A 27,743-nucleotide genomic window follows, 5' to 3' on the forward strand; every position below is an offset into this window, starting at 1 on the left:
CCCCTGCCTTGCCCCACTGTGGCAGCTTTGTCCAGAAGGACATCCAGAAGATTGTTTAGCTGTCTGGTCAAATTAGCATATCACGATTTTATTATAGATTAGTAGTGATCGTGGATCTTGGTGAAAATCTTAGTTCCTCTGGATCCACCTCTAAACAGAGGGATTTAGAAAATGGTGCTCTAAGAAAAACATGAGTGTAGCTGATAAAAAGCTGTTGGAGTATCAGGATTTTCTAACCCTTCATACTCTAGTGTGTTTCCATCAGAGCACATGTCAATACCTAACCAGTGGTTGACACACGGTTCTTAAGGCAGGCAGTACCCCAGCTGCTGCCCTAAATCTACCTTTTCCACCCAGAACAGCCAATTCTTATCTGTGACAAACCTGGACATGTGTCATATTTTATTTAAATAGGACTTAATGGCAAATTAACTGTTCTAAAAGTATAGACCTAGGTCTTTTAGTACTTTTTATTTTAAGTAAAAATAATGCTTTTTTTTCCCTACTGTAAATTTTTTCGCTTTGGAAAAAGGACATGAGATGGATGCAAGTTTTACTGGAGAGAAGGAAGAGTGGGGAAGTAGGGAAGAGAAGCGTCTATCATACGTCTGTTTTCGAGTATATTTTTTCACTGCCATCTCCCAGAAATGAAATATGCTTTGTCTAGCCCTTCAGTTACACCACTTCATTTGAATAAAGTCTTTTTATTAGTTAAAATTTTTTAAATTAACTTTTCCATTGTTATGGCGTAAGTTTTAGAACAGTTGTTGCTGCTCTCCCGTTCCCTCAGGCCCTCACAGCTGCGCCATTTCTCTGTTTGCCTTCCTGCTCAGACAGTGCCCAGCCAGGGGAGCTTGTGCGTTTAGCAGGGGTCCTCAAACTTTTTAAAGTGGGGGCCAGATCACGGTCCCTCAGAGAGCTGGAGGGCCAGACTATATGAACTACTAATTCCTACTGTAACACCTCGGCTGCGCTCACTGCCCAAAAAACCTGGCGGGCAGGATCAGACTCCCCTGGGGGCTGCATGTGGCCCGCGGGCCGTAGTTTGAAGACCCCTGGTTTAGAGCTTTGGTCTGCAAGCAGCATCTATTGTTCATTAACTGGTTTTTAAGAACGATTTGAAAGATACAAATTTCTCATGGGGTTCTTGAGTGCATTTTAAATATCATTTTTTCCCCCTAGTTCCCCAGATCTCTGCATTTTGCTAATCACTTAAAAAAAAAAAAAAAAGTAATTCTAAAACTTGGCAGGAGTCATATTTGAACTATATAAGTGATGGTTTCAGCATCCCATTCATTATAAAACATGAACTTTTTTTGTGTTTTTTAAATCGAGATATATTTGACATACAACAGTGTAAATTTAAGGTGTACAACATATTGACTTCACACGTTTATATTGCGTTATGGCTGTCATTGTAGCATTAATGTACACCTCTATCTTGTCACAGAGTTGTCATTTCTTCTAGTGCTGGGAACAAATTAAGATCTGGTCTCTTGCTAGCTTAGTGTTTATATGACGGTTCTGTTGTTTATAATCCCAGGGCTTATTACCTAGTAGTTGCCAGTTTGTACCCTAAACCACATCTCCGTCCTCCCCTCCCTGGTAGCCACAATTGTGCTTTGGCCGTGGCGTTGCCAGCAGAGTGAAGGCAGTGCTGGTCTTCCTCTCCTGGCTCACTCAGACCAGGACTTCCCTTCCCTTGGGGCTGGATATTCTGTACATCACCTCGCCAGGGCATCTTTTTGTGTTCCTCCGCCCACTGAAACTTAGGTCTATGTCTTAGCTGTCTGCAATAATGCTTCAACAAGAACCTTTTAAGAATGTAAAATTTTCTGTCAAAGATGACATTTTGAAACTTGTAATTACTACTTTTCTGACTTCCTTACTGAGTGGCATTGCAGTTTTCACTGTTGGCGAGCTGCCCCGTGGTGTGCCCTCTTGCCCTGGAGTGAGCAGTAAGGACGCTGCTCTAAATACAGCCTTTGCCACCTTCCTTCCTCCCTTCAGCCTGAGGACGTCCTCAGTTGTGGCTGCCCCAGAAATGTGTCTTCTTGAAGTTGATTGTCCCCATTCTCCTGTGCTTTCTCTGGGATGTCCCGCCCGCTGCAGGTAACTGGAGGAGCGGGCTTCGTGGGCTCCCATCTCACCGACAAGCTCATGATGGACGGCCATGAAGTGACCGTGGTGGACAACTTCTTCACTGGCAGGAAGAGAAACGTGGAGCACTGGATCGGCCACGAGAACTTTGAGCTGATCAACCACGATGTGGTGGAGCCCCTCTACATTGAAGGTGAGTGCCACGTGCCCTGTATCATCAGAGCCTGGCGGGTGAGCTGTCCAACTCCACCCCACCCAGTTTGTGTTGTGTTTTGTGCTTGATTGGTTGTCTCATGCACAAGACACCAGTCTAGTTCCTGTGATAAAGAATGGTTATGATGGAGTGAGTGTCTGACTTCACTTTTACATAGTCCTCCTGGTTTTGAATTTCATGGCCTGTAGCAGTGGGGCTTGTGTCATACACATCTGTCTAACAGATCTGATGCCTACCCACCCATGAGAACTTACTTCTAGCTTTCTATGGGAAGGTAGCTGAATTCATAATGAAATTTCACATATAAAAGTCTAAAGCTGACTGATAATTTGGACAATTCTAGGAATTATGGTGTGGGAGCTATAGTGGGTTGGATGGTGATTCCTCCTCCTTCCCAAAAGATATATTCACATCTCTTATTATTTTTTTTAATCCTCACCCAAGGATATGTTCTTATTGATTCTTAGAGAGGGAGGGAGGGATGGAGGGAGGGAGGAAGAGAGAGAGAGAGAGAGAGAGAGAGAGAGAGAGAGAGAGAGAGAGAGAGAAACATAGATATGAGAGAGAAACATTGATTTGTTGCTTCCAGCACTCCCCCTGACCAGGAGTCAAATCTGCAACCTTTTTGGTGAAAGTAGGTTAATAATAATAATAATAGTAAATAAGACAATAAATAATAATACAAGAATTATTTTTGTGAGCTCACAACTGTAAACCACATTTTGTTCAGCCCTAAATTTGGAAAAAGAATTGTGCTATGGCCTGCCCGAAGTTCCAGGGTTGTTTAGCAACTGAGCCAGAATACAGCCTTAGGTTGACTCCAAAGCTTGTAAGCATATGCTCCTTCTCCTGCATGCATAGTGTAGCCTTCTGCTTTTTCCATATCAAATCCCGAGCATTTTCCCATGTTGGTAGAATGTATCTTGAGCCATTTTAATTGCTTAACAGTGTTATTATATGACTATGCCATGGTTTATTTGTAATTGTATTATTATTTAAATTTCTCGAGTGTTTTATTGTAAATATGTGTTTAAATTTTATTTCTTCAGTAAAGAATCTATATACGAACTGTGCCAAACACTAATGTCTTTTTTGTCATTTGGTAGTGTTCATTTCACTAATATATTAATAACAGTGAGCATTATTTTAAAAAAATATGAACAAAAATAATTTGATAGAAAAATCCATGGCTTGATGTATATTATTTTGGTTACTAAAAAGATTAGACTTTCTTACATGCTAATTCATATAAAAAATTTAAATCTCTTGCATTTTAAAAAAATTTTGCTTTTAGTTTGACACTGTCTTGTACTAGAGATTGATTGACATAGCAGATCTACCTAAAACATAGTCACAAACCCAAGCAGGCACCCAAAAATGAAAGAACAAGAGAATTTTCCTAAAGAAAGTATAAATGAAATGGAGATAAGAAATTTATATTTTATAGTCAGAGTAATAATGGTAAAGATGCTCAACAGCATGAGAGAAGATATAGTAACTATGAAAACAGAAATATAGAATGACTTAGCACAAATAAAGTACATATTGGAAGGAATACACAGATTAGGAGAAGCTGAGGACTGGATCAGTGAATTGGAAGACAGGGTAGAAAAATCACACAAATCCAAGAACAAAAAACAAAACACACACACACACACACACACACACACACACACACACACACAGAGGAGGACCACTTAAGGGAGCCTTGGGACAACATGGAACATAACAATAGGCGAATAGCAGGTGTTCCAGAAGAGGCAGGAGGGGAGGAAAGGATAGAGAATGTGCTTGAAGAAATAATGGCAGAAAACTTCCCTAACCTGGTGAAGAAAAGAGTCACACAAGTTCAGGAGGCCAAACAAGAAGATCCCAAAACAGACCTGTACCTAGATATATCACAATTAAACAAGAAGATCCCAAAACAGACCTGTACCTAGACATATCACAATTAAAATGCCAAATATTAAAGATAAAGAGAGAACCTTAAAGGCAACAAGAGGAAAGCAAACTATTACCTGCAAACAAGCTCTCATAAACCTGTCATCTGATTTGTCATCAGAAATTCTACAGGCCAGAAGGAAATGGCCTGAAGTACTAATCCAGCAAAGCATTCAATCAAAATAGACTTTGAAATAAAGAGCTTCCCAGACAAAAAGAAAAAGGCTAAAGGAGTTCATCACTACCAAGCCAGCATTATAAGAAATGCTGAAGAGACTGCTGTAATCAGAAGGAGAGAGAGAAGCCTAGCCATACAGAATTAAAATGGCAATAAATAAGTACCTATCAATAATAACCTTAAATGTATATGGATTGAATGCTCCAATAAAAAGGATAGGGTAGCTGAATGGTTATGAAAACATGATCCAACTATATGCTGTCTACAAGAGACTCACCTCAGAACAAAAGACATACACAGGATGAGAGTGAGGGATGGAGGAAAAATTTTCCATGCAAATGGAAAACAAAAAAGCTGGAGTAGCAGGACTCATATTCAACAAAATAGATTTCAAAATGAAGGCCATCACAAGAGATAGCATAGGTCACTACATAATACTAAAGGGATCGATACTCTGGTAAACACATATGCACCCAATATTGGAGCCGCTAAGTATATTTTAAAACTTCTAGAGGACTTTGAGGGAGAGTTTGACAACAATACAATCATAGTAGGGGACTTTAACACCCTGCTGACTTCACTGGATAGATCTTCCAGACAAAGAATTAACAAGGAAACAGTGACTCTAAAAGACATACTGGACCAGATGGATTTAATTGACATTCATAAGATATTTCACTCCAAAGCTGCAGAATATACATTCTTCAGTGCACATGGGTCATTCACGAAAATAGACTTTGTGTTAGGACACAAAACAAGTATCTACAGGTTCAAGAAGATGGAAATCATGTCAAGCATTTTCTTAGATCACAGAGGAATGAAATTAGAAATCAACTAGAGTGAAAACACCCAAAAACATTCAAACACATGGAGGCTAAATACCCTGTTTCCCCGAAAATAAAACAGTGTCTTATATTAATTTTTTCTCCCAAAGTTGCGCTAGGTCTTATTTTCAGGGGATGTCTTATCTTTCCATGCGCTAGGTCTTATTTTTTGAGGATGTCTTATTTTCGGGGAAATACAGTAGCATGTTTTTAAACAATGAATTAAAAAAATACTTCCTGGAAACAAATGAAAATGAACACACAACAACCCCAAATCTCTGGGACACAGCAAAAGCAGTCCTGAGAGGGAAGTTCATAGACCTACCTCAAAAAACAAGAAAAATTAATAATAAATAATTTAACCCTACAACTTAAAAAACTAGAAAGAGAACAACAGGAAAAGCCCATAGTAAGTGGAAGGCAATAATAAAGATTAGAACAGAAGTTAATGGCATAGACACTAAAAAAAAAAAATAATACAAAAAAAAAAAATCAATGAAACCAAGAGCTGGTTCTTTGAAAGGATAAACAAAATTGATAAGCCATTAGCCAAACTCATCAAGAAACAAAAAGAGAGGACCCAAATAAATAAAATGAGAAATGAAAGTGGAAAAGTACCCACTGACACCACAGAAATACAAAGGATTATAAGAAAATACAATGAACAACTATATGCCAATAAGCTGGACAATGTAGATGAAATGGAAAAATTCATAGAAAAATACAATATGTTACAAGATCTGTATATTGCACCATATGCCCACCACCCCAAGTCAAAATTTGTTACCATATATTAGGTCCCCCATTTTCCTCCTCCCACTTCCCTCTGGTAACCACCACAGTGCTGTTTGTGTTCATAAATTTCAGTTTTATATTCTACATATGAGGGAAATCATATGGTTCTTAGGTTTTTCTGATGGACTTATTTCACTTAGCATAGTGTTCTCAAGGTCCATTCATGTTGCAAATGGCACTATTTTGTCCTTTCTTATGGCTGAGTAGTATTCCATTGTGTATAGGTACCACATCTTTTTTATCTAGTCATCTATTGCAGGACATATTGTTTGTTCCCATGTCTTGGCACCGTGAATAATGTTGCAGTGAACATATATGTGTATATATCTTTGCAAGTACATGATTTCGAGGTTTTCGGGTATGTACTCAGGAGTGGGATTGCTGGGTCATATGGTGGCTCTATTCTTCATTTTTTTTGAGGAATTGCCAGACTGCTTTCCATAGTGCTTTACCAGGCTACATTCCCACCAGCAGTGAGTGAGGGTTCCCTTTTCCCCACAACTTGTCTAACACTTGTTATTGCTTGTCTTGTTGATAATGGCTGCTCTAACAGGTGTGAGGTGGTATCTCATTGTAGTTTTGATTTGCATTTCCCTGATTGCCAGTGAGGTTAAACATCTTTTCATATATCTACTGGCTGTTCGTATGTCTTCTTGGGAGAGGTGTATTTTCAGGTCCTCTGTTCACCTTTGGATTGGGTTATTTGTTTGGTGTTGAGTTTTACCAGTTCTTTGTATATTTTGAAAATTAAACCTTTGTTGGAGCTACTGTTTGCAAATATCATCCCCCAGTTGATTGGCTGCTTATTTGTTTTGTTGTCTGTTTACTTTGCTGTGCAAAAGCTTTTTAGTTCGATATAGTCCCATTCATTTGTTTTTAAAAAGCCTTTACTTCACTTGCCTTTGGGGTTAAGTTTATAAAATGTTCTCTATGATCCATAGCTGTAAGTTTGGTACTTGTATTTTTTCTATGCAACAATTTTTTGGGTCTTATATTTAAGACGCTGATCCATTTTGAGTTAATTTTTGTAACTGGGGATAAAATGTAATTCAGTTTTATTCATTTGCATGTGGCTTTTCAATTTTCCCAGCTCCATTTATTGAAGAGATTATCTTTACTCCAATGTGTATTTCTGACTCCTTTGTCAAAATGTATCTGCCCATATACATATGGTTTTGTAGGTGGGCTCTCTATGCTGTTTCATTGATCTGTGTGTCTGTTTCTCTGCCAAAACCATGCTGTTTTGATGATTGCAGCTCTGTAGCATAATTTGAAGTCAGGTAGTGTGATATCTCCAGCTTTGTTCTTTTTTCTCAGTATGCTTTGGCCTGGAGGGAGGGCTTTCCTCCTATGGACTTGTTCATCTCTCTGCTTTTACAGGAGTCCTGTTCCCAAGGGCCTCTCTGCTGGGTCACTGTTTGTTACTGACCCAGAGAGCACGGCTTTGGGGGATGTTGAAGTGACGCCTGTGCATGAGGAGGTGGGGGGTCGGACTTGCTGAGCCATTTGTAGCTTTGAAACTCCTCCAGTGGACTGGATGCTTAGGAGCAACCTGAAGGTTGTTTTCTTACAAATGTTTGAGCCTTTGCAAGCCAGGTTTGTTTTACCAATTAAAAATGTTTACTGAGAATCAGCAGTTTTCCACTGTGTGCCACAAAGGTGTTTAGAACATGTGATACCTGACCATTTAGTCTGAGCACTGACCTCTTCTCCCTGAGATTGTCGAATAAATGGCAACAGCCAGCCAATGGTAGGCATTCCATGTGAATGAGTCTAAATTTCTTTTGTCAGGTTGGCAGAATAATACACTTTTTGGTGTGTTGCAGACTTTTAGTAATTTCTGTGTACCCATGGGATGGAAAAAGGTTGAAAATCGCTGCTTCAGATATTTGTGCTTAATTCTGGGTCTGAAAACTCAGGCTTCTAATTTGACTGCTTTACTGGGGCAGGTCTTCCCAGCAAACAGTCAGCTCGGCACTCGGACTGACCCTGATTAGAGGAGAAACGTCCAAATAATTGGCCCACCACATGTTTTCGTTCCAGATAATTAGGTTTCAGTTTTTGTTTAAAGTTCGTCTAATGGCAAATTAGTTTCTATGGAGAATAAAATAACTAAAATTTTAGTAAAGGTACACAAACACCTTTATTAATCAGTGTCTACTCAGACATTCAGATTTTTTTTAGTGTTTTCCTTGGAAATGACAGACTTTGGTTTTGTCTCCTGTAGTTGACCAGATATACCATCTGGCCTCTCCAGCCTCTCCCCCGAACTACATGTACAACCCCATCAAGACGCTGAAGACCAACACGATCGGGACGTTAAACATGCTGGGTGAGTCGCCCGTTCCTGTTTGGCAGCTGCTGGTGGGGGTACGTAGCCAGCCCGCGGGCAGGTCTTGGTGCTGTGGAGTGAGACACCCTCTCTCAGCGCCGTGAGGGCTCTTTCACTGAGACTTCATTTGGCATCAGAATTGGTCATGGGGAGATGGTCATTGTAGTAACTAACCAGTCTGTGTTGTCCCAGTTCAGTCCCCGGGGAGTACCGCCTGTGCCTCTGTGAGGACCCAGCCTCCCTCCACTGTCCCCTCTGACTCGTGGTGTGGTGTCTCCCCGCTGGAAAGGACACTGGCGGCTCTGCTCCGATTGGGTTGGAGAGGATGACACACACACACACACACACACACACCCTCCATAGACACACACACACACACACAGCACACACATCCCCCTCCATAGACACACACACACAGCAAACACATAACACACACCCCCCTCCATAGACACACAGACACCACACCACACACCACACACACACACACACAGCACACACATACCACCACCCCTCCATAGACACACACACACACATACACACACACACAGCACACACATACCACCACCCCTCCATAGACACACACACACACACACACACACCCTCCATAGACACACACACACACATAGCACACACATCCCCCTCCATAAACACACACACACAGCAAACACATAACACACACATCCCCCTCCATAGACACACATAGACACCACACCACACACACACACACACACACACACACACAGCACACAGCACACACACACCACCACCCCTCCATAGACACACACACCCTCCATAGATACACACACAGCACACACACAGCACACACATCCCCCTCCATAGACACACACAGACACCACACACACGCACAGTACACACACAGCACACAGCGCACACACACAACTGTCCTTACAAGGCTGTGGAAACCTAGTCCTGGCTCCAGACAGAACCGCAGGGCTCACTGAGAAGAGCGAGATGAGAGGGAGCCCGTTAAAGGGCCGCATGAGTGTGTGAGAACACGACGTGGGTGATGTGCACACATCCACACTTGAGATGGGGGGCATGGGCTAGCTTGGCACTGATGCCCAGTACACTAGGGGTTTTGATTAGTTACAAGCGGGAAGAAAGGAACCACTTTTTAAAATGCCAAGTAAAAAGATTTAGTGATAGGACGTGAAGCAGGTTTATAAATGGATTTGGGAAGCTAGCACTCAGTTTGAATTTGACTGAAGCCTCAGACCAGGGTCTGAAGAGGCAGCTGGAGCTTGGTTTTCATGATGAGTTCTGTGGGAGGTGAAAGGGCATTTGCCCTCTATGTTGTGCCCTGATTCTGCTTAGAGATACGATGTGTGGCAGGCTGCCCCTCCTTCATGCCAGAGCTAGACCCACAGAGAAAAAGCCACCGAGCGCAGGCTGCCTGGGAGACCCCATTTAGCTGTGCCGTCAGGTGCCATGGGCACTGTCCTGGCCACTGTGGAGGGCATTCAGAGAAGGACTGCTCTGGCTCTTTGCCAGGGAACTATGGGCACAGGCATCAGTGATTCCCAGGAGGGAGGGAAAGGTCTCAAAAAAGAGGCATCTGTGCGAGTTCAAGGTACAGGTGACTCCTGGGCTGGGGCCCGAACCTGCGTGAGGTTGGGCCTGGAGGTCTTGAAGGAATGGCAGAGGGTTTCCAGGAGTGACATGGACAGAAGCTGGAGAGGGACAGAGGCCGGAAAGAGACCCAAATGGGACTTGGTATTCCGAACTGAGAGGAGCTGTTGCTAGCCATTCTGCATTTGAGACAGGATGCCCCGAACGCCGCCTGGCCTTTCCGGGTAGTGACCTTCTCCGTGCTTCGCCGCCTCCCTGCTCCTGTGCGTGGTGCCTTCCTGATGCAGCCTCTTTGCCCAGCCTCTGCAGAGGCCCCGGGCCTGGCTGTGGCCCGAGGCCCAGAGGCCCTGCGCAGAGGAGGCCGGCACGGAGGAGGCAGCCTGTCTCGGTGCGCCCTGTCGGTGCCCTGGTGGTGGTACTGAACTGTAGTTTTGCAAGTTTTTACCAGTGAGGGAAACTAGATTAGGAAAGGGTACATGGGATCTCTGTATTCTTTCAACTTAAAAGTTTAAAGAAGAGACCTCGGATCCTTCACAGTGAAGCAACTACCGTTGCCTCTGTGCCATGTCGTGTGGCCCGCCTCTCGGCTCTGCAGGGTGAACTGGAGTGAAGGAGATGGGGCCCAGTGTTGGGAGCCTAGGACTTCCAGATCACACTACATCCCGACCATTCCTTCCTCAACCACGGGCGTTTGCACAGGTTGTCTCAGATCCTTACCTCCCAGCAGCTCTGTCCGCTTGTTCTCCGGGCACTACTCATGGCCCCCAGCGGCTGCACACTCCCACCCGGCCTCCTCACCCAGGGCCCTTCCTTTCCTCTGTCTGCTCGGCCTCTCCAGAGTGGCTGCAGGCTCTGTGCTCTCCCGCCCTCTCCTCACAGCCCTTCCTGTGCCCGGGTGCGGGGTGCGGGGTGCGGGGTGCTGAGCCCGTCTGCACAGGGCTCTGTGTGGAGGACAGTTGGGAAGCGCTGGGTTAAGTGAGGGGCCGTGGAGTTCTCTGTGCCTCCTGCACATCGGGACGTCGATGCTGCACCTTGCGTGACCACCACAGATAGAGCAGTTCTCGTCCATCTGCATGTCGGGGTGAAGGCAGGGAAAGTTCAGAGCAGGGGCGGGATGTGGGGAGTTGCTTTGGGGAAGTTGGTGCTGTTTAAGCCAAACCCAGAAGGAGGCGGGAGGACGGGGTGGAGGTGTCCCCAGACGGGGGTGGTTCAGTGCAGGGGAAGGTGCTGGGAGCCTGCGGAGGAGTGCCAGGCGGACCATTGGGGGGCAGCAGTGGAAGGAAGTGGAAGTGCGAAGGGCCTTATGCCAAACAGGGTGGAGCTGCCTCACTGAATAGTGGGTGATATGTTGGGGCAAAGAATCTTTGTGAAACTCTTCAAATCGCATGTTATCACACCAACAGGTCCCGAGTTTGGCCTGCTTACTTTATAGGTATCTCACTACGTACTGGGCTCCTCAGGGTTCACTTGTGCTTTTCGTCCTGTTTTTATTGGTTTGAAAGTATATAAGAATGGATAAGTGAGGATGCGTGGATGTCAGATGCCGTTAATACTGAAAGATTGCTGAAATTGGCGACCAAAATGTGCGTGCGTGTCTTTTCCTCTTTCTCTGAAGTGACAGTTGCTCTGTGTCCCCGCTCCCGTAGGGCTGGCAAAGCGAGTCGGTGCGCGCCTGCTCCTGGCCTCCACCTCCGAGGTGTATGGAGGTAAGCGGGGGTGTGTGTGTGTGGGGGGTGTGTGGCGTGAGGGGGTGGAGCGGGGGGCTTCTCTGGGACAGTTCGCACCCTGTCTTAGGTGAGGAAGGAATCAGAGGTGGGCCCAGAACTCCATTTCTAAGGAGGCAGCATTGTTTGACTCCAGTGCACAGCAGCCAAGAGGCTCCTGGTCTGCGATGTCGCTGCCATTGTGGTCTCAGCTCCGCCTCCCTCCCGCTGAGCACGCCCTCCGGGCCAGGTCACGGCTCCCTGACGAAGAGGACTGCCCGTCACGGTTCCACAGAAGCGGTTTTGATTCTGCTCCCAGAGCACCCCAGGAATAGATCCGTGGGGATTCTTTGCCAGTCTAGCCGGTGCACGTTATTCTTCGGTGTAAGCAGTGGGCGTCATGAGCGACCATGAGGCTGCGGGTTGGCCTTGAAGAGTGCTTGTGCTGGTGCCTCGCTGTTGCGTAACCATTTCTGGAAGAATCTACCAGAACACTCAAAGACCTTTCCTGCCAACCTGCAGCAATTCCCCGCCCTCCGGGAGGGGTGGGGCGAGGGCTGACACGCCAGGTTCGGTTTACCTGGATGAACACACAGTTCACGTGGCAGAGGAGCCGGCCGTGGCTGTGGTGGAGCCTATCCACCTCACGTACCGTTTCGGACAGAGACATGCGAGTGGGAGGGCAGCGTGGAAGAGCCGAGTTTTTACTACCGGAAATCAGTGGGAGAGTCTGAGAAACGGACTCCCACTCCATGTAGTCATGTTCTTTGTAATCCCATGGAAGGCAGAGCACCGTCCACTTCTCTGAAGTCCTCTTGGGTTAAAAGGGCGGGACTGCCCCCATTCCCTCCCCTGTTGGCCCAGTTGCTTAGCAACGGCTGGGTGAGTGGACCTGGAATTCTCCCTCCCTGTTCTGTCCATATCAAGACTCTGCAGGGATCAGCAAGTTCCCCACGCGCATCGATGGTCCCCTCTCTCCTCGCAGGGGCTTCACGTGTCCCCTAAGGAGTGGCGTTCACAAGTCCTCAGCCTGTGCCTTTAAGTGCCTCAGATACAACGGGGCCTGAGTTCTCTATCCAGAGGGCCCGTGACATCTCTCCACACCCACCGTCGTTCTCCTCCCGCCTCATTTGTTATCTGAGCATCGGCAGCAGCTCCTGGTCTTCAGGGTCGCAAATAACGTCAGGCTGCACTCTCGCCCGCCTGCTCTGATGTCTTGTGACCGCACAAACGCACTGGTAGCCGGCACACTGCGGGCGGGAGCCTGGCTAGGAAGCATGTGACTGGCCATTACCTTTTGTAACTTTAATGTAATCGCGTGAGGGACTTTTGTAAAGCTGTGCCATGGACGGCGGGCATTTCAGGGGTGATAGATGTGCCCAGCCTTCTCCTCACCGTTGGCCAAATTTCAGACCGTCTCCTTTGGAGTCTAGCCGGCCAGTCCTTGTGAAGAATCCCCAGGAGAGGTCTGATGGGGACCATCCGCCACATCTGTGTGAATGACGTCACTGGGTTTTTCTCTGGGCATGTTTGCTTTCGACCTTTTCTCTCGGCGGGCAGTAAAAGCGTGCCTCTTCTCAGGGGAGGGTAGAGCTAAGAAGCAGATAGAAGGTGTCACCTGCACTGAGCCTCTGCCACCCTCTGAACGAGGCAACAGTGCCAGTGGGTGACGGCGGGCAGTGTGTGCCCCGTCCCCTCCCTGTACCCACACGCCCAAGTCAGATTCTGTACAAGTTACACAGAGAGTGGATTTACAGCATAGGTTCTGGACTGGTTCACATTGCTTGGCAAAGATTTACACATTGTATACCATGGGTGTACATGGTTGTGTAAAATTTCTGGTGTACTAAATTAGATACTCATTCACATTCCAAAAATATACTTGTGTTAAAGAATGTTACTGGGTTTTCTTAAGTAGTCATTTCTCTGGTACATCCTAACGTGTGATTAAATTACACACCAGACACACGGGAACTGGGGACTACAAAACGTCTGCCAAAGGAACACGCAGCCGTTTGCTGTTGACCTCCCACAGCCCGGGACCAGCCCCCTGGTGTCTCTGAGGTTTCAGTCTGTGCTGGCGGTGGCACACGTGACCCTCATCTTCCACAGAGATGCTCTTACATTTTTTTCAATAAATACATGCTTTGCTTTCGTCACATATTTTATAAACAAAATTGAACCATGTATCTCTGCACATAGATTATATTTAATTACAGTTTGACAGAGATTTAAAAGTTATGAACAGCCGGGACCGGTTTGGCTCAATGGCTAGAGCGTCGGCTTGGGGACTGAAAGGTCCCGGGTTCGATTCCGGTCAAGGGCATGTACCTTGGTTGCGGGCATATCCCCAGTAGGGGGTGTGCAAGAGGCAGCTGATCGATGACTCTCTCTCATCCTCATCGATGTTTCTGACTCTCTATCTCTCTCCTTTCCTTTCTGTACAAAATCAATAAAATATATTTTTTAAAAAATAAAAAAATAAAATAAAAGTTATGAACAATTTATGGAAGAGAGGGGAAGACTAAAATAGAGAGCCTTTGATCTTTTCGTTTTTTCTCTGTAAAATACGGATTAACATGAGAGGTAAGAACAGCATATCCCACTGGAACTTAGTGGAATGTGGAACACTGACTTCTCGAGATACGGGTCAGATTTACATTTACCACGTGTAAAGTTATTTTGGTCTTTCCACAGCTCCCTTTTGCATCATAAATCATCAGTGTTCATCATGGGTATGAACTTGAAACAAGGAGGGGTGAAAACATGGTTTCGTTTCTCCTTCTCATAGACCCTGAAGTTCACCCTCAAAATGAGGAATACTGGGGCCACGTGAACCCGATAGGCCCCCGGGCCTGCTACGATGAAGGCAAACGGGTTGCGGAGACCATGTGCTACGCCTACATGAAGCAGGTACTGGCCACACGTGTGAGCTGGGGGCGGACATGCAGAGCGCCTGCTGCGCTGAATGTGCAGCCCTGAAGGAATAAATGCCATGATACCTGCAGGGAGGCGCTGGGAAGGGAGCCCAGGCTCCACTTTTAAATTAATGGTATTAGCAACAGCCTTCTTCATTTTAAGTGGCGATTTCCAGGGGATGAATTCCTCGCTCTGGAGTACGACCGCAAGGCTCGAACACCATGCTGCTTTTGCCTCCGCGCCATGCCCGCCTGCGGCCGGAAGTCCCTGTGTTTCCTGCCGCCCCCGAATCAGTGGCTTGTGCTTTCCACCTCCGTTCGCTTTAGGTGTGAAAGTGAGTGCATGGCTGCTGTCGTCCGGACCTCTTTAGGCGCTGTTCTTCACTGTCTCCTGCTTTCCGTTACTCATTGCTTTCCTGGGGCTGTCCCTGGTGGTTTCATGCCCCAGATTTGCTCCCACACACGGGAGCAGACAGAGCCAACAGACCGAGGCAGAGGACCTGGTTCCGCCTGGCTCTGCTGCTGCCTTGACCTCAGAGGTGTGGCCTGAGCTCCTTGGTCACTCGGTGCTCAGCTCTGACATGGGCTCCGTGCGCGGCCTGCCTGCCTCAGGCTGTGTGGGAGCCAGTGAGACCTCCAGACAGGCCCAAGGGCCCGGGCCAAAGCCTGACTAGTCTACCCACCGCGCTGACCGTCCTGTTGTGCTTGGACCAGCGCCCTGAGCTCATGGACTTGCCCTTCATTAGAGGGAGGGAATGTGGACGGGACAGGCTTGTGTTCTCTGGGCCTAAAGAGGAGTGGGCTTGTGTCCCTGGACCCAGGGTCCCTTTTGCCTGCAGGGAGCTGGGAGTTCAGAGGTCATGGACTTCGTGGGGCGGAGAGGCACCCTGGATGCCTGGTGCTGAGTGTGTTGCCCGGGTGTCCCTGTGTGTCTCTGTTGTTGCTGTTTTCAGTGAAATGCCAACATTGAAGCCCACAAGATTGCCTTGTGCCGGTGTAGGTATTTAGGCCTTTCTTCCCTATTTCTCAGCCAGAAGCAGAACTGGCTGCTTTCTAAGCTCCTTCGGAAAGTTGGCTCAGAGTACCCTGTATTTTTAAGAAGCACTAATCAGTTTTAGAAAGGATGTACCGTTATCATTTTGGAGCCTAGAATATCTTGATCCCAAAATATAAGATGGTCTCCCAGGTAGATAGCACAACCCGTATGCATGGTGGTACTTTAGAAAGCGACCCTGAATGCCAGGGACACGCAATTGCATCTTACCCCTCAGTAAGTGTGAAGAGGATGTGTCTATCGCCATTTTCTTTTACTTTCAGTCTTGTGTTTATCAGTGACTTTTATATAGGTATAGCTGGTGGGCAAGTAGGACAGTTTTATTGAAATTTCAATTTTTATTAAAAGATTAGTAGTGAAACTTAATTGATAATTTTGTAAGCATACATATTACTTTATGGAATGAACTGATGATTATAGTATCCTATATAATAAGAGGAATCTGCTAATTTTCCATTACGCCCTGAGGCTGTAATGACCAACCGTGTAATGACCAGATCACTGATCAGCAGGAGGGTGGGGCAGCGAGCTACAAGTGGGCAGCGGAGAGCTACAGGAGTGGGCAGAGCAGCAAGCTATGAGTGGGTGTCTGGGGTAGAGGGAGCTACAGGAAGGTGGGGCAGTGGGCCGAGAGCTACTGGAGGGTGGCAGCGAACTACTGGCGCATGGATTCATGTGCAGGGCTACTAGTTTAGCAATGATACTAAAGGCCCAATGCACGAATTTGTGCATGGGTGGGGCCCAGCTGGCCTGCCCCGATGGGGGCCCATTGGGCCTGGCTGGCTGGGGAGAGGTGCCACGGGAGGTCAGCTGGCCCCAACCCCGATTGGGGTAGTGGGCCGATTGGAGGCAGGGCCAGCTAGGAGAGGGGCCATGGGAGATTGGCCAGCCAGCCCCACCCCGATTGGGGTAGGGAAGCCAATCATGGCGGAGCTGGCCAGGGAGAGGACCTGTGGGCATAGGCCGGACAGCCCTGCCCCCAGTCATGGTTGGGGGGCCAGTCAGGGTTGGGTCAGCCAGGGGGAGGGGCTGCAAGAGGTTGGGGCGGTCTAATCCGGGACCCGATTGGGCAGGTTGGCTTCCACAGTGCGCGTCATAGCGACCAGTCATCTGGTCATTCTGGCCGCTTGGCTTTTATATAGAGAGATAGCCATTATTTGCTGACTGTATGCCAGGAACTGGAATACACCTCTGGGTGCTGGCAGGGCATGCATTTCACGCACGTTAACACCGCCAGCCACGTCATTGGTTGGTGAGCTCCAGCGCGTAGCACCTGCATCACTCTGGACTGTCAGCATTTACACTTCCGCTCACATGGGTCCCGGGAGATGAATGGCACGGGTGGCACTGCCCTGGAAACTGAAGGAAGGTGCCCATCGGAAGCCCCGTGTGGACAGCTGTCTGAGGCTGAGTGCCCTGCTCAGCGGGGTCCTTGTGAAGGACGCACTCACGGGAAGATGACCTCTGTGGAAGGTGTGGCATGTCTCCTCACACAAGAGGCCCCCACAGCTGATGGCTGAAAGGACGGAAAAGACACACCGGTGGCCAGGGTCACAGGGTGCCAGCCAAGTGGGCTGATCTCTAATAGGCTCAGCCTGTGTCAAGGCTCAGTCAGTTTATTCTCCCCTCATTCCCACGGCCCCTTTACAGATGGAAGAGTGGGCCCTAAAACTTGTTTCCAGCTTCAGGCCTATAAGCAGAGCTTCACCTGGCCTGGCAGCCCTCAGGGTGTGTTCCTCCCCTTTCCCTGCCATGCTGGCGGGCCGTCGGGGGTGAGGAAGCTGGGCCAGCAGGAGGAGATGCAGCTCTGGGTCTAAGGGCACCGGGTTCCTTTGGTGCACAGCGGGGGAGTGACACCCGGGACGTGTGGGCCACGCACTGCTCGGAATCACCTCTCTCCGCAGGGCGTGGAGGCCGTGTGGGAGCTGCAGCAGCTAGCATCGCCTCCCAGCTCATGCTCCGCCTTCCAGGACAGCAGCTTTTAGGAGGAATTCAAAACTATCCGTGGACGAATGTAACAAAATAGCCTGAAAGAAGGATGAATCGGGTGGGGTTCTATGTCTTTGGCATATTTTAATTATTTAATAAGATATTTTTATACATAATGACATACCCACTTTTTAGGTATAAATCATTGTTTTCTCTCCCAGATGGTATGTGGATTTATTTTACTCTGAATCAGTATAAGGATTGAGAATATAAACAAGACAAATACAAGTAGGAATAATCTTTTTATAGTTTCTCTTTTACAAAGAATTCTCTTCTGAGTCTCTCTTCATGAAATATGCTAATGTATTCAAAATAGGATTTGACTTGCCAGAACAAAAGCCCGTGGCACGTATCCATCTTAGAGCACAGAGAGATGCTTCCTTGCGTTTCTTCCAGGGGATGGGGAGATGGAAGTGAGGTCAAGGGCACAGCATCTTTTGCGAATACTTTTAACTTGTCAGAGAGGCACTAAAGGGTGGCTCTGTGCACTGGGTGTGGTGGGTCTGTAGATGTGGGGACTTCTCCCTCCGGTGGGTATGGCCAGCTCACTGCCCCGCGGAGCCCGATGCTGCAGATGTGTGGCCCACCCACTGGGCAGGGTCAGCAAACAGGCCGCCATTCATAGCACCAGACCAGCAGAGCAGAGGCAGAGCACTGATGGTCACCTAGTCTTGTTTTACTCTCAGAATACCTAAAAAGTAACATAGTTGGTATGTTCCTTATATTTTAGTTTTTAAAAAGCACTCAGGAAGCAGCTGAAACAAGTCAAGTGTTCTCTTGGTAGCATTCACATCTGCCCAGCCCTACTGTCTGCTGGCTGGGCACCTGCCCTCCGTGCCCGCTGCCCTCCTAGGTGTCCCCTCCTGGCCTGGACGTGAGCTTAGCCTGCTGTGTACAACACTCGGGCCCCATGGTTACCACACAATGAAGCAGGGCTGTTGGAGATTGCTAGGCAGACAGGTGCTGCTGTCCCTGACAGGTGTGGCCTCCCCCTGCAGGACACCGAGCAGGAATTGCATGCTCTAACCCAGTGTTTCCCAACCTTCTCTCATGATGAGAATCACCTGGTGGAGTTGTTAAAACACAGATTCCTGAATCCCAACTAAGAAGTGCTAAACTAGAATTTTTGAGAACATATAGGTAAAATTGCATACCTAACTTAGTGCTCTGTATATAAAATCTGTCTTAGAGCACTAGTTAAGTATACAATTTTACCTATATGTTCCCAAAAATTCTAGTTTAGCACTTGTTAGTTGGGATTCAGGAATCTGTGTTTTAACAACTCCACCAGGTGATTCTCATCATGAGGGAAGTTTGGGAAACACTGCCCTAGAGCACATGTGTCAAACACAAGGCCCGCGGGCCAAATCCAGCCCGCCAGGCCTTGCAATGTGGCCCGCACCGCGCTGTCATCACTGCACTCCGCTGTCAGTTTATGACATTGTCAGTTTATGACTGTTCAGTAAACCATTCGGCCCGCGATTTAGGCTGGATTTTAGATTTTGGCCCCTTCTCTGATTGATTTCGACACCCCTACCCTAGAGCCTTGCTCGGCAAAGGGAGCTCCGCACTCTGGAAGGGCCTCTTCCTGCCCGCGGGGGGAGCAGAGCCCATCCAGGTGCGGGTGCTTCTCCTCAGGGCTGCGTGGCTCTGTCCTCTCGGGCTGAGGAAGACTCAGGCAGTGTCAGAGCAGGCCCTCTGGCCCTGGGAGAACTTCCCATTAGTTCTGTCCCGTCCCCACAGGTAGATACGCCCGGGGCCTCTCTTGGGACAGGCAGTCCACACAGTGGAGGGCGGTCCTCTCCTGTGAGCGCCGCTCTCCCTGCACCCTGCTTCTCTGCCCCACTGCACCTTCCGTCAGTGAGGACAGTGACCAAGCACACTGCCGAGTTCGGGCCGGAAGCCAGCTTGCCAAGCAATGGCCACAGGGGAACTGTAGAAGGAGAGCCATTTAATCTTTGCTGGTAACATCTCTGTCCCTGGAGAGGTTGGGGAGGGAGGCAGCCCTGTCCCTCCATTGCACCGCCTGCCTCCCCAGCCCTTGCCCCTCCTGCGGAGGCAGATGCGGAAGAGGCATTCGGATGCCCCTTCCCGGTCCGGGGTTGTATGGTACCCAGTCCCTCCCCTGTGTCCACCCAGGCGTTAAAGGCTCCTGGTGGAATGTTCCTGAGGTACTTCACCTGGGGTTCCCATTGCACCACGGTTTAGTGGAATCAAAGAAGGAGGTCAAATTCCAGGGCAGATACCAGGTTTAGGACTGTCACGTGGAAATAGACAGGAATGATGGCATTTCAAAGCAGATTCCTGTGTTTTCTTTAAACTCGGGAGATGGATATTACTGTCCCATTCCAGAGATCATGATCTGAAATCTGGCATCTCGTGCCTTCCGAGGAATGTGCAGCTGGTGAGGGCCTCCCGGGCTCCCTGTGTGGGCCCCAGTGGCCCGCTGTGTTACAGGTGTGACTTGCTCCTGCGGAGTTGTGCTGGCCCTCGATAAGCGCCTTGAGGCTTGGAGACCAGTGAGTGAGTGAGTCACCCCCAGCTGGGACAAGGCCATGGGCACGGAGAAACAGCCCCCTGCTCGGCCGTGTGGCACAGGCCCTCCGCCTCGCCGGGGTGAAACATGCACCCCACGGGGGTCAGCGGACTCCCTGCCAAGTGCAAGTCAGCAGCTTGTGTTGCTCTCACTGGTCCTTCAGAGGAGGGTCTCCTAAAGAGGCATGTGCCTGGTTTTTTACCCGCTGAAGCAGGCTGTGGGTCGCTGGCCCTCTCCTCAGGTGGGGAGAATTATACTTTCCTCCAGGATGTGGGTGCCACCAGACCTCCTCCCTCAGCCGCACGTGGGTGGCTGCTGACTCTCCGCCGTCCCGCGCAGGGCGCCTCGGGAGGAAGCCCAGGGGCTGCGTGTCAGGTGGCCGGTGGGTGCACACGGCGGCACCGGTGCCTTGGTCCTGACGCTGCATGGGAAGAGCCGGTGCACGAGGGGGCAGCAGGTCTCAAGAGGGGAAGCTGGGTTTGTGCTGATTTGATTTGGGAGGTGAGGCTTAATATGGAGCTAGTCTTGGTGCAAACTGGGCTTGAGAGCCAGAGTTGTTGAAAAATCATTGTGACCTTCTCTGCAGCTGCACCTGTCCCAGGTGTGGTCCTGTGTCACCTAGGTGACGTCCGAATGGGAGCCGCTCCCTATGGAGTGGCCAGAACTCTGCTTTTCAGGAGGCTGTGTGCTGGGACGAGCCTTGAGGACGGGAGTTTGCTGCAGCCCTTATGAGCCCAGTGACCCTCCTGCCAAGCATGTGGCTCTGCCTGTTTTTCTGGCCTCTTCCTAGAATGAAGCCCATTTCTCCCCTTCTGATGCTTTCCTCGTCTTAGCAATGAAATACAAGTCAAAACTTCTGAGTTATTTTCTGTTGAATTCAACACCTCTGTCCCTGCCTCCTCCCTCCCTCCATATTTTTTGAAATATTCTCTGATCAGTAGAGAAAGGGGCTGATTTCAAGTTCCTGGACCAAGTATAACAGCTCAGTCCTAAGAATCTGAAAGGTCATGTGAAAGGGTTTTAATTATTATGTATTTCTGGGAGGAGTTTGCAGAAATATAGCGCATCGGTTCCTAAAAGTTAACCATGTGCTGGGGCCATCATCCCAACCATGTCCTGTCTCAGCACATGTAGAAGCAGCACACCAGGGACGAGGTGAGGGCTGTGGGCAGAGGGGCCAGTGGGTGGGACAGAGGGGAGGGCTGTGGGCAGAGAGGACAGTGGGTGGGACAGAGGGGAGGGCTGTGGGGAGGTGGCCAGTGGGTAGGACAGAGGGGAGGGCTGTGGGCAGAGGGACAGTGGGTGGGACAGAGGGGAGGGCTGTGGGCAGAGGGGACAGTGGGTGGGACAGAGGGGAGGGCTGTGGGCAGGTGGCCAGTGGGTGGGACAGAGGGGAGGGCTATGGGCAGGTGGCCGGTGGGTGGGACAGAGGTGAGGGCTGTGGGCAGAGGGGCCAGTGGGTGGGACAGAGGGGAGGGATGTGGGCAGGTGGCCAGTGGGTGGGACAGAGGAGAGGGCTGTGGGCAGAGGGGCCAGTGGGTGGGACAGAGGTGAGGGCTGTGGGCAGAGGGGCCAGTGCGTGGGACAGAGGGGAGGGCTGTGGGCAGGTAGCCAGTCGGGGTAGGGTTGGGGGCCCAGCCTCTTTGAGGCCTGATGTGGGCCTCTGGGTTTCTGCAGCCGATTGCTTTTAGCTCATTGTCCTGGGGGGGGAATTCTGCTGCACAACCTCATTAGCTAAGGGTCTGTTGGCTCCCAGCTTGTGCCAGATTTGAGGTGGTAAAACGAGAGAAGGAAAAAACTATTTTATCCAGGAGTGACAATAGCAACATAGAAGTGTCACTGGGCTTGTGCTCAGCGTAGAACCAGCTTCATTTTGTCCTAGCCTGTAGGCAGGTGCTCTCTTCTCCAGCCTTCCCCTGACAGAGGGTGGGTGGGGGCTGTGGAAGCCGAGGAGCATGGAGCCCAGTCTTCACACCATGTTGCCTGCCTCAGGCCCCAGAAATGTATGCCTGAAGTCTGGTGGATCCAACCGGTTAGAACACATACGCTGGGAAAGTCCACTAATGCATTTATAATAAAACATCTAATTTTTGTATCTATGAAAATGTCTGTGAAATTCATAATTAAACAAGGTAGTTTAAAGAAGACATTTAGAGTTTAAAAAATACGCTTTTTTTTTATTACATACTTAAAAACACGCTTTTCCTGCTCTGGCCTGTGTGGATTCGATCCCCGGTCGGGCGTGTACAGAGACAGGCAATCAGTCTTCTCTCTCACATCGATGTTTCTCTCTCTCTCTCTCTCTCTCTCTCTCTCTCTGTCTCTCTCTCTCTCTCTCTCTCTCTCTCTCTCTCCTTCTCTCTCTCTCCTGTCCCCTTTTTTATTGTAATAAAGATAGAAGCAAGTTTAAAAGTACACAGAAGAAGAGGAATGTCTGACTCCCACCATGGAAAGAGAGCGTGTTCAACTGTGTTGCTCATCTTCCCGGCCCTTTAGCCAGTCGTCAGCATGGGGTGGCCTGTTGTCTTTAGTTTTGGGCGGAACAGGTGGGGTGGAGACAGAAGGTAGCTCTTTAAGAATGTTTCTGTGTCTCTTCCTTCCCAAGGGGAAGATTCGTTTCTCCTCAGTCAGCTATTAAACATTCACTGACCTTTACATCGCTATTGAGGGCTCTGGCCAGGTAGCTCGGTAGGGGTGTCGAACTCAATCAGAGAAGGGGCCAAAATCTAAAATCCAGCCTAAATTGTGGGCCGAATGGTTTACTGAACAGTCATAAACTGACAATGTCATAAACTGACAGCGGAGTGCAGTGATGACAGCGCGGTGCGGGCCACATTGCAAGGCCTGGCGGGCTGGATTTGGCCCGCGGGCCTTGTGTTTGACACATGTAGGTTAGAGTATCATGCTGACATGCCAAGGCTGCCGTTCCATCCCCATTCGGGGCCCATACAAGAATCAATCAATAATGTGTAAGTAAGGGAACAACAAGTCGGTATTTCTCTCCCCTTCTGCTCTCTAAAATAAATGAATAATTTTAAAAATAAATCTTCGATTGATAAATTAGCAAAAAGTATGTGAAGAGCATAACACGATTCTATTTGAATAAACATTTACTGGGAGAAACTGTGGAGACACAGGGGTGCAGGAGCCCTACCAGAGAGCTCACACCATGGCCCCAGGTGAGACGCGGTGCTGATGCCCTACCAGAGAGCTCAAACCGCGGCCCCGGGTGAGACACGGTGCTGATGCCCTACCAGAGAGTTCACACCGTGGCCCCGGGTGAGATGCAGTGCAGGAGCCCTACCAGAGAGCTCACACTGCGGGCCTGGTGAGACGCGGTGCAGGAGCCCTGCCAGAGAGGTCACACCGCGGCCCTGGGTGAGAAGTGGTGCTGAGGCCCTGCCAGAGAGCTCACACCGCAGCCCTGGGTGAGACGTGGGATATGTTTGACTTCCTTCGGTGTGACTGTGTAGCCTTCAGGTGTGTTTACTGCAAGCACATTGCACTTGATAAAAATAAAACAGCCTTTTTCACGTGGAAGGAAAAGCAGAGCGTCTCTGCCATGGTTATGTGCAGGGCACTGGGGATGCACTGCCTCCCAGCAGCACGGCGCTAAGCCATCTCTCTCTCTCTGCTCCCTGTCCAGGAGGGCGTCGAAGTGCGGGTGGCCAGGATCTTCAACACCTTTGGGCCGCGCATGCACATGAACGACGGGCGGGTCGTCAGCAACTTCATCCTGCAGGCGCTCCAGGGGGAGCCGCTCACGGTAGGTGCAGCCTCAGGTGCTGCGTGTGTGCTGGTTCAGGGTCACGTTCCTGAAGCGGCTGCCTGGGGTTTCTGTATGTCCCTGCACCTGGTGACTGGGAGGGGAGGCGGGGGCACAGGATCCGGGAGAGGGATGACCAGTGTCACTTGGGTGGCCTTGCTTTCCAAGCCTGCCGAGAACATAGAGCATGGGCCACGGGCGTGGTCCACACTGCCCAGGCCTCGGTCTGTCTGCTGTGCCGGCCTGCCTGCAAACACCTTCCCGATGTTTGCTTATCCCACTGGCCACAGCCAGGGTGTGTCTGTGCTCAGGGGCCGCTCAGGTGGCCCAGAAATAGGCATTTGTCTGGTTGGTTTGGGCACCCGGGAAGCTTCGAGCCTGGGGCCACCTGGTGGGTTGGGGTCAGTGGTCCGAGTGTGTGGCCAGGAAGAGGCCCCGCTGCTCAGGGCCCTCAGGCACCCCCTCAGCCTGCTAGGCCAGGAGTGTGCTGGTTAAGATCAGACCGTTTTCTCCGGGTTTGCCTAATCCTCAGTTCCCTCCTCTCTCCTTCCTGCTTCTCTTTCCTCCTGCCTTTCCCTGCCTCCCACCTCCATTTCTTTGCTCTTCACCTGGGGCTCTGAGAGCGCAGTGCCTGGTGGGACTCAGATAGTTCTGCAGGGCAGTCTGCTGGTCAGCTAAGGGTGTTCCTGGGGGAATATGGCTCCATGGACATACGAACCCATCTGTCCACACATCCATCTTCCTCTCTCTGGCTGTCTACTAATGGAGTCAGTACCTTTAACACAGCAGTGCTCACAGCAGATCCCTGGGCTGCCCGCGGCTTACGTGCCTGGTCTCCAGATGGGAAACGGCAGCATGGAGCTTAGGTAGGTGCCCAAGCTGAGGTGGCCAAATGCTGGCGGCTGTGTTTGAACCCGGAGCCTCCGCTCTTGATCACCATTCTTAGATGTGTTTGCTGTACCGCCACCAATTTAGAACCAGAAGCTTTGCCAAATTAGAATTAAAAAACGATGTGGTTTTTTCAGGTGAGTTTTGTTTGACACATTGTAGGGAAGAGGTGAATTCAGACCCCACCCAAGGTTTGGCTGCCCCATCCGCTGTCTCCCCTCCACGCTCAGTACACACAGCTCTGCCTGTGCCTTGGTGTCTGAGGACAGGCACACTGACACACACACTCAGTCTTCTCTCCCTCACACCATGTTGGATCCACCACACATCCTAGTGGCCTTGCCCTAAGTGGATCCCGGTGCCTTCTCACCTCTTCTCCCATGCCCTGGTCCATGCCTCCGCCCTCTCCCATTTTATCGCTGTGGCCCCTAATCACTCTCCACCCAGCAGCCAGAGGGAGCCTCAGAAGAGAAGTCGGGAGCTCCAGCCTGTGTACAGGCCGGCGAGAGCTGGACGCGGTGCCACACCCCAGGACTGCAGGTGGTCTCCTGACACCTCCTGTCAGGTGGCAGGTCCCCAGGTCTTTCAGGACGTGCTGGTTTCCTGTCACGACATTAACATAAAGCTCACTGCCAGTGGCTCAGCTGCTTGGAGCCTCGTCCTGTGCACCAAAGGGCTGCAGGTCCAGTTCTCCGCCAGGGCACACACCTGGGTTGTGGGTTAGATCCTCGACAGGGACACATGTGGGAGGCAACTGGTCACTGTTTCTCTTTCCCCCCTTCCTTCCTTCCTTCCTTCCTCCCTCTCTCCCTCCCTCCCTCCCTCCCTCCCTCCCTCCCTCCCTCCCTCCCTTCCTTCCTTCCTTCTTTCCTTCCTTCCCTCCCTTCTTCTATTTCTAAAAATCATTAAAAACATATCCTTGGGTAAAGATTACAAAAAAAAGAAAAAGAAAAACCACTGATTACAGATCACTGGAACATCTAATATATAAAAACCCTGGATCCGTCGCATTCCAAGGACCAGAGGCTCGACCAACCTGAAGTCAGTCCTGCAGTGAGAGGGATATCTGCTGTGGATCGGGCCTAAACCTGCCGAGGGGGTCCAGATTGGAGAGGGTGCAGGCTGGGCTGGGGGACACCCACTGCCTCCCCCCACCCCCTTGCACGAATTTCATGCACTGAGCCTCTAGTATAATAATAAAGAAAAAGTCTGTAACAGACACAGTGAGCCAATGCTGCTGGGATGTGCAGGGTGCCACACACCTACGGTATGTAAAGGCGCAGGGCAGTAGAGTGCAATCTGAGCAGGCACGCCTGTCTGCAGTACCTGTGGGCACAGTGACATGCCCATGTCTGTCTGCTTGTTGCCAAGTTGTGTGAGTCACACACGGGAGCTGTTTATTGAGTTCATTAAGCTTGTCTTGAAGAGACCTTAGTTCGCAGTAAAGTTAAAACATGGGATCCCGCAAATGCCATCAGAGCGCGGTTGCTTCTGCTGTGCCGCTGGCTGTGTTTGTTCAGGTTGCAGGTGAGGAAAGAGCTTCCCTGAGGTGCTTTCCCAGGTCAGCTCATGTGAGGCAGACGTAGGGTTTGAACCTGGGTCTCTGTCATTTTAACATCCTTGCTTTTCCAAAGGAAATTATGGGGAAGCCATACTTCTAAGACCAGTCCAAAGTTAGCATTTTATTTACTCCTCGTATGAGTCGCGTGGGATTGTAGTGACTCTTAATTTGGGCCGTTTGTCCAAGGGCAGATGAAAGGCCCTGAGGCACTGGAGGCCCCACGTGGGTGGTCGTGCTCCCCGCTCTCCCGAGGGTGCTCCCCCCGGCCTGTGCGCAGCGGCCTGCCTCTCCGTCTGGGAGCCCTGAGTGACCAGGCTGTGACTTGCACACGGTGCTTAGTGCCCGGGCCCTGTAGTATTGCACACATTCGCTGAGCACTTCGCTGTGTTGGGCTGCAGGAGGGCAAAGGTGAGTCTGCCCCGATTCCTGGCCCAGGGAGCTCTCAGCTGGGGAAATTGGTATGAATCCATTAGCGGAGGACTGTCCCTAAAAGGGCAGAGAATTCTCTCCTGGGAATGAGCCAGAGGAGGTGTCCCAAGGAAGTGGCGTCCGAGCTGGTCCCTGAGGTGAGGAGCACTGCCAGGTGGAAAGCATGTACGAGGCGGAGACGTGGAAGCATCCAGTGGACAGGAACGGAGCATGAGACCCCCTCCCTCCCGCCTCCTGGCTCTACCCAGAGTCGCCTGGCTAGTTCTCAGCCTTGGCCACGCATTGGGATGACCTAGGGAACTAGTTGTAAACACACCTATGCTGGGTCCCGGCAGAGGCCCTGTGGCCTGGCCTGACCGAGCCCAGCTTCCCGACATGGAGGACCAGGAGGGCGGCCCGCGTGCTGTGTGTGTGCAGGTTTCTCATCTGCTGGCTCCTGTCCCAGAACCTGACATACTGCCTGGCTCGTCACGGTGATGTCTTCTGAGGAAGAACAACTACGTGTGAATACACACAGGCATGCGTAGTTCTGCCCCTGCTCTCCGTTGGGCACAGTGTTGAAGCACCCACACGAGGCCTAACGGTCTGTTTCCTCCTAGGTGTACGGATCTGGGTCACAGACCAGGGCCTTCCAGTACGTCAGGTAAGACAGCGGGCCCGCTGGGGAAGCTGGGCCTGGCAGTGGCGCAGCTGGGCCGTGTGGGCCCTGCGGGCAGTGTCTGTTATAAGCACCCTTCCTCAGGCTCCAGTGGCAGCTCCGCTCTGTGAATGGCTCCCAGTCCTGTGGGAAGCGGAAAGTGTGCATCTTGCTTCTGACTTAGGACTCCTGTGCTAGCCCTTTACTGCCACCTAGTGTCTTGTAGGTAAACTTGCCCAGCTTGAGGGCAGTTGAGTTTAGTTCAAGATTCGGTTTTGATCATCCAAC

The 27,743-nt window shown here is 49.9% G+C and overlaps 1 protein-coding gene across 2 annotated transcripts in view; it reads left to right on the forward strand.

Moving 5' to 3' along the window:
* UXS1 (UDP-glucuronate decarboxylase 1) overlaps nt 1-27,743 on the forward strand; it is a 99,856-nt gene that overhangs the window by 64,299 nt on the left and 7,814 nt on the right. For both annotated transcript variants that reach the window (XM_084900908.1, XM_084900909.1), the window contains exons 6-11: nt 2,113-2,293; nt 8,280-8,384; nt 11,621-11,680; nt 14,469-14,590; nt 23,821-23,940; nt 27,418-27,461. In XM_084900908.1, the coding sequence (XP_084757034.1) occupies nt 2,113-2,293; nt 8,280-8,384; nt 11,621-11,680; nt 14,469-14,590; nt 23,821-23,940; nt 27,418-27,461 (632 nt within the window). The remainder of the gene's footprint in view (nt 1-2,112; nt 2,294-8,279; nt 8,385-11,620; nt 11,681-14,468; nt 14,591-23,820; nt 23,941-27,417; nt 27,462-27,743) is intronic.

The sequence above is a fragment of the Pipistrellus hanaki genome (genome assembly GCF_964339955.1).
Source record: "Pipistrellus hanaki genome assembly, chromosome: 12".
NCBI classification, from domain to species: Eukaryota; Metazoa; Chordata; class Mammalia; order Chiroptera; family Vespertilionidae; genus Pipistrellus; species Pipistrellus hanaki.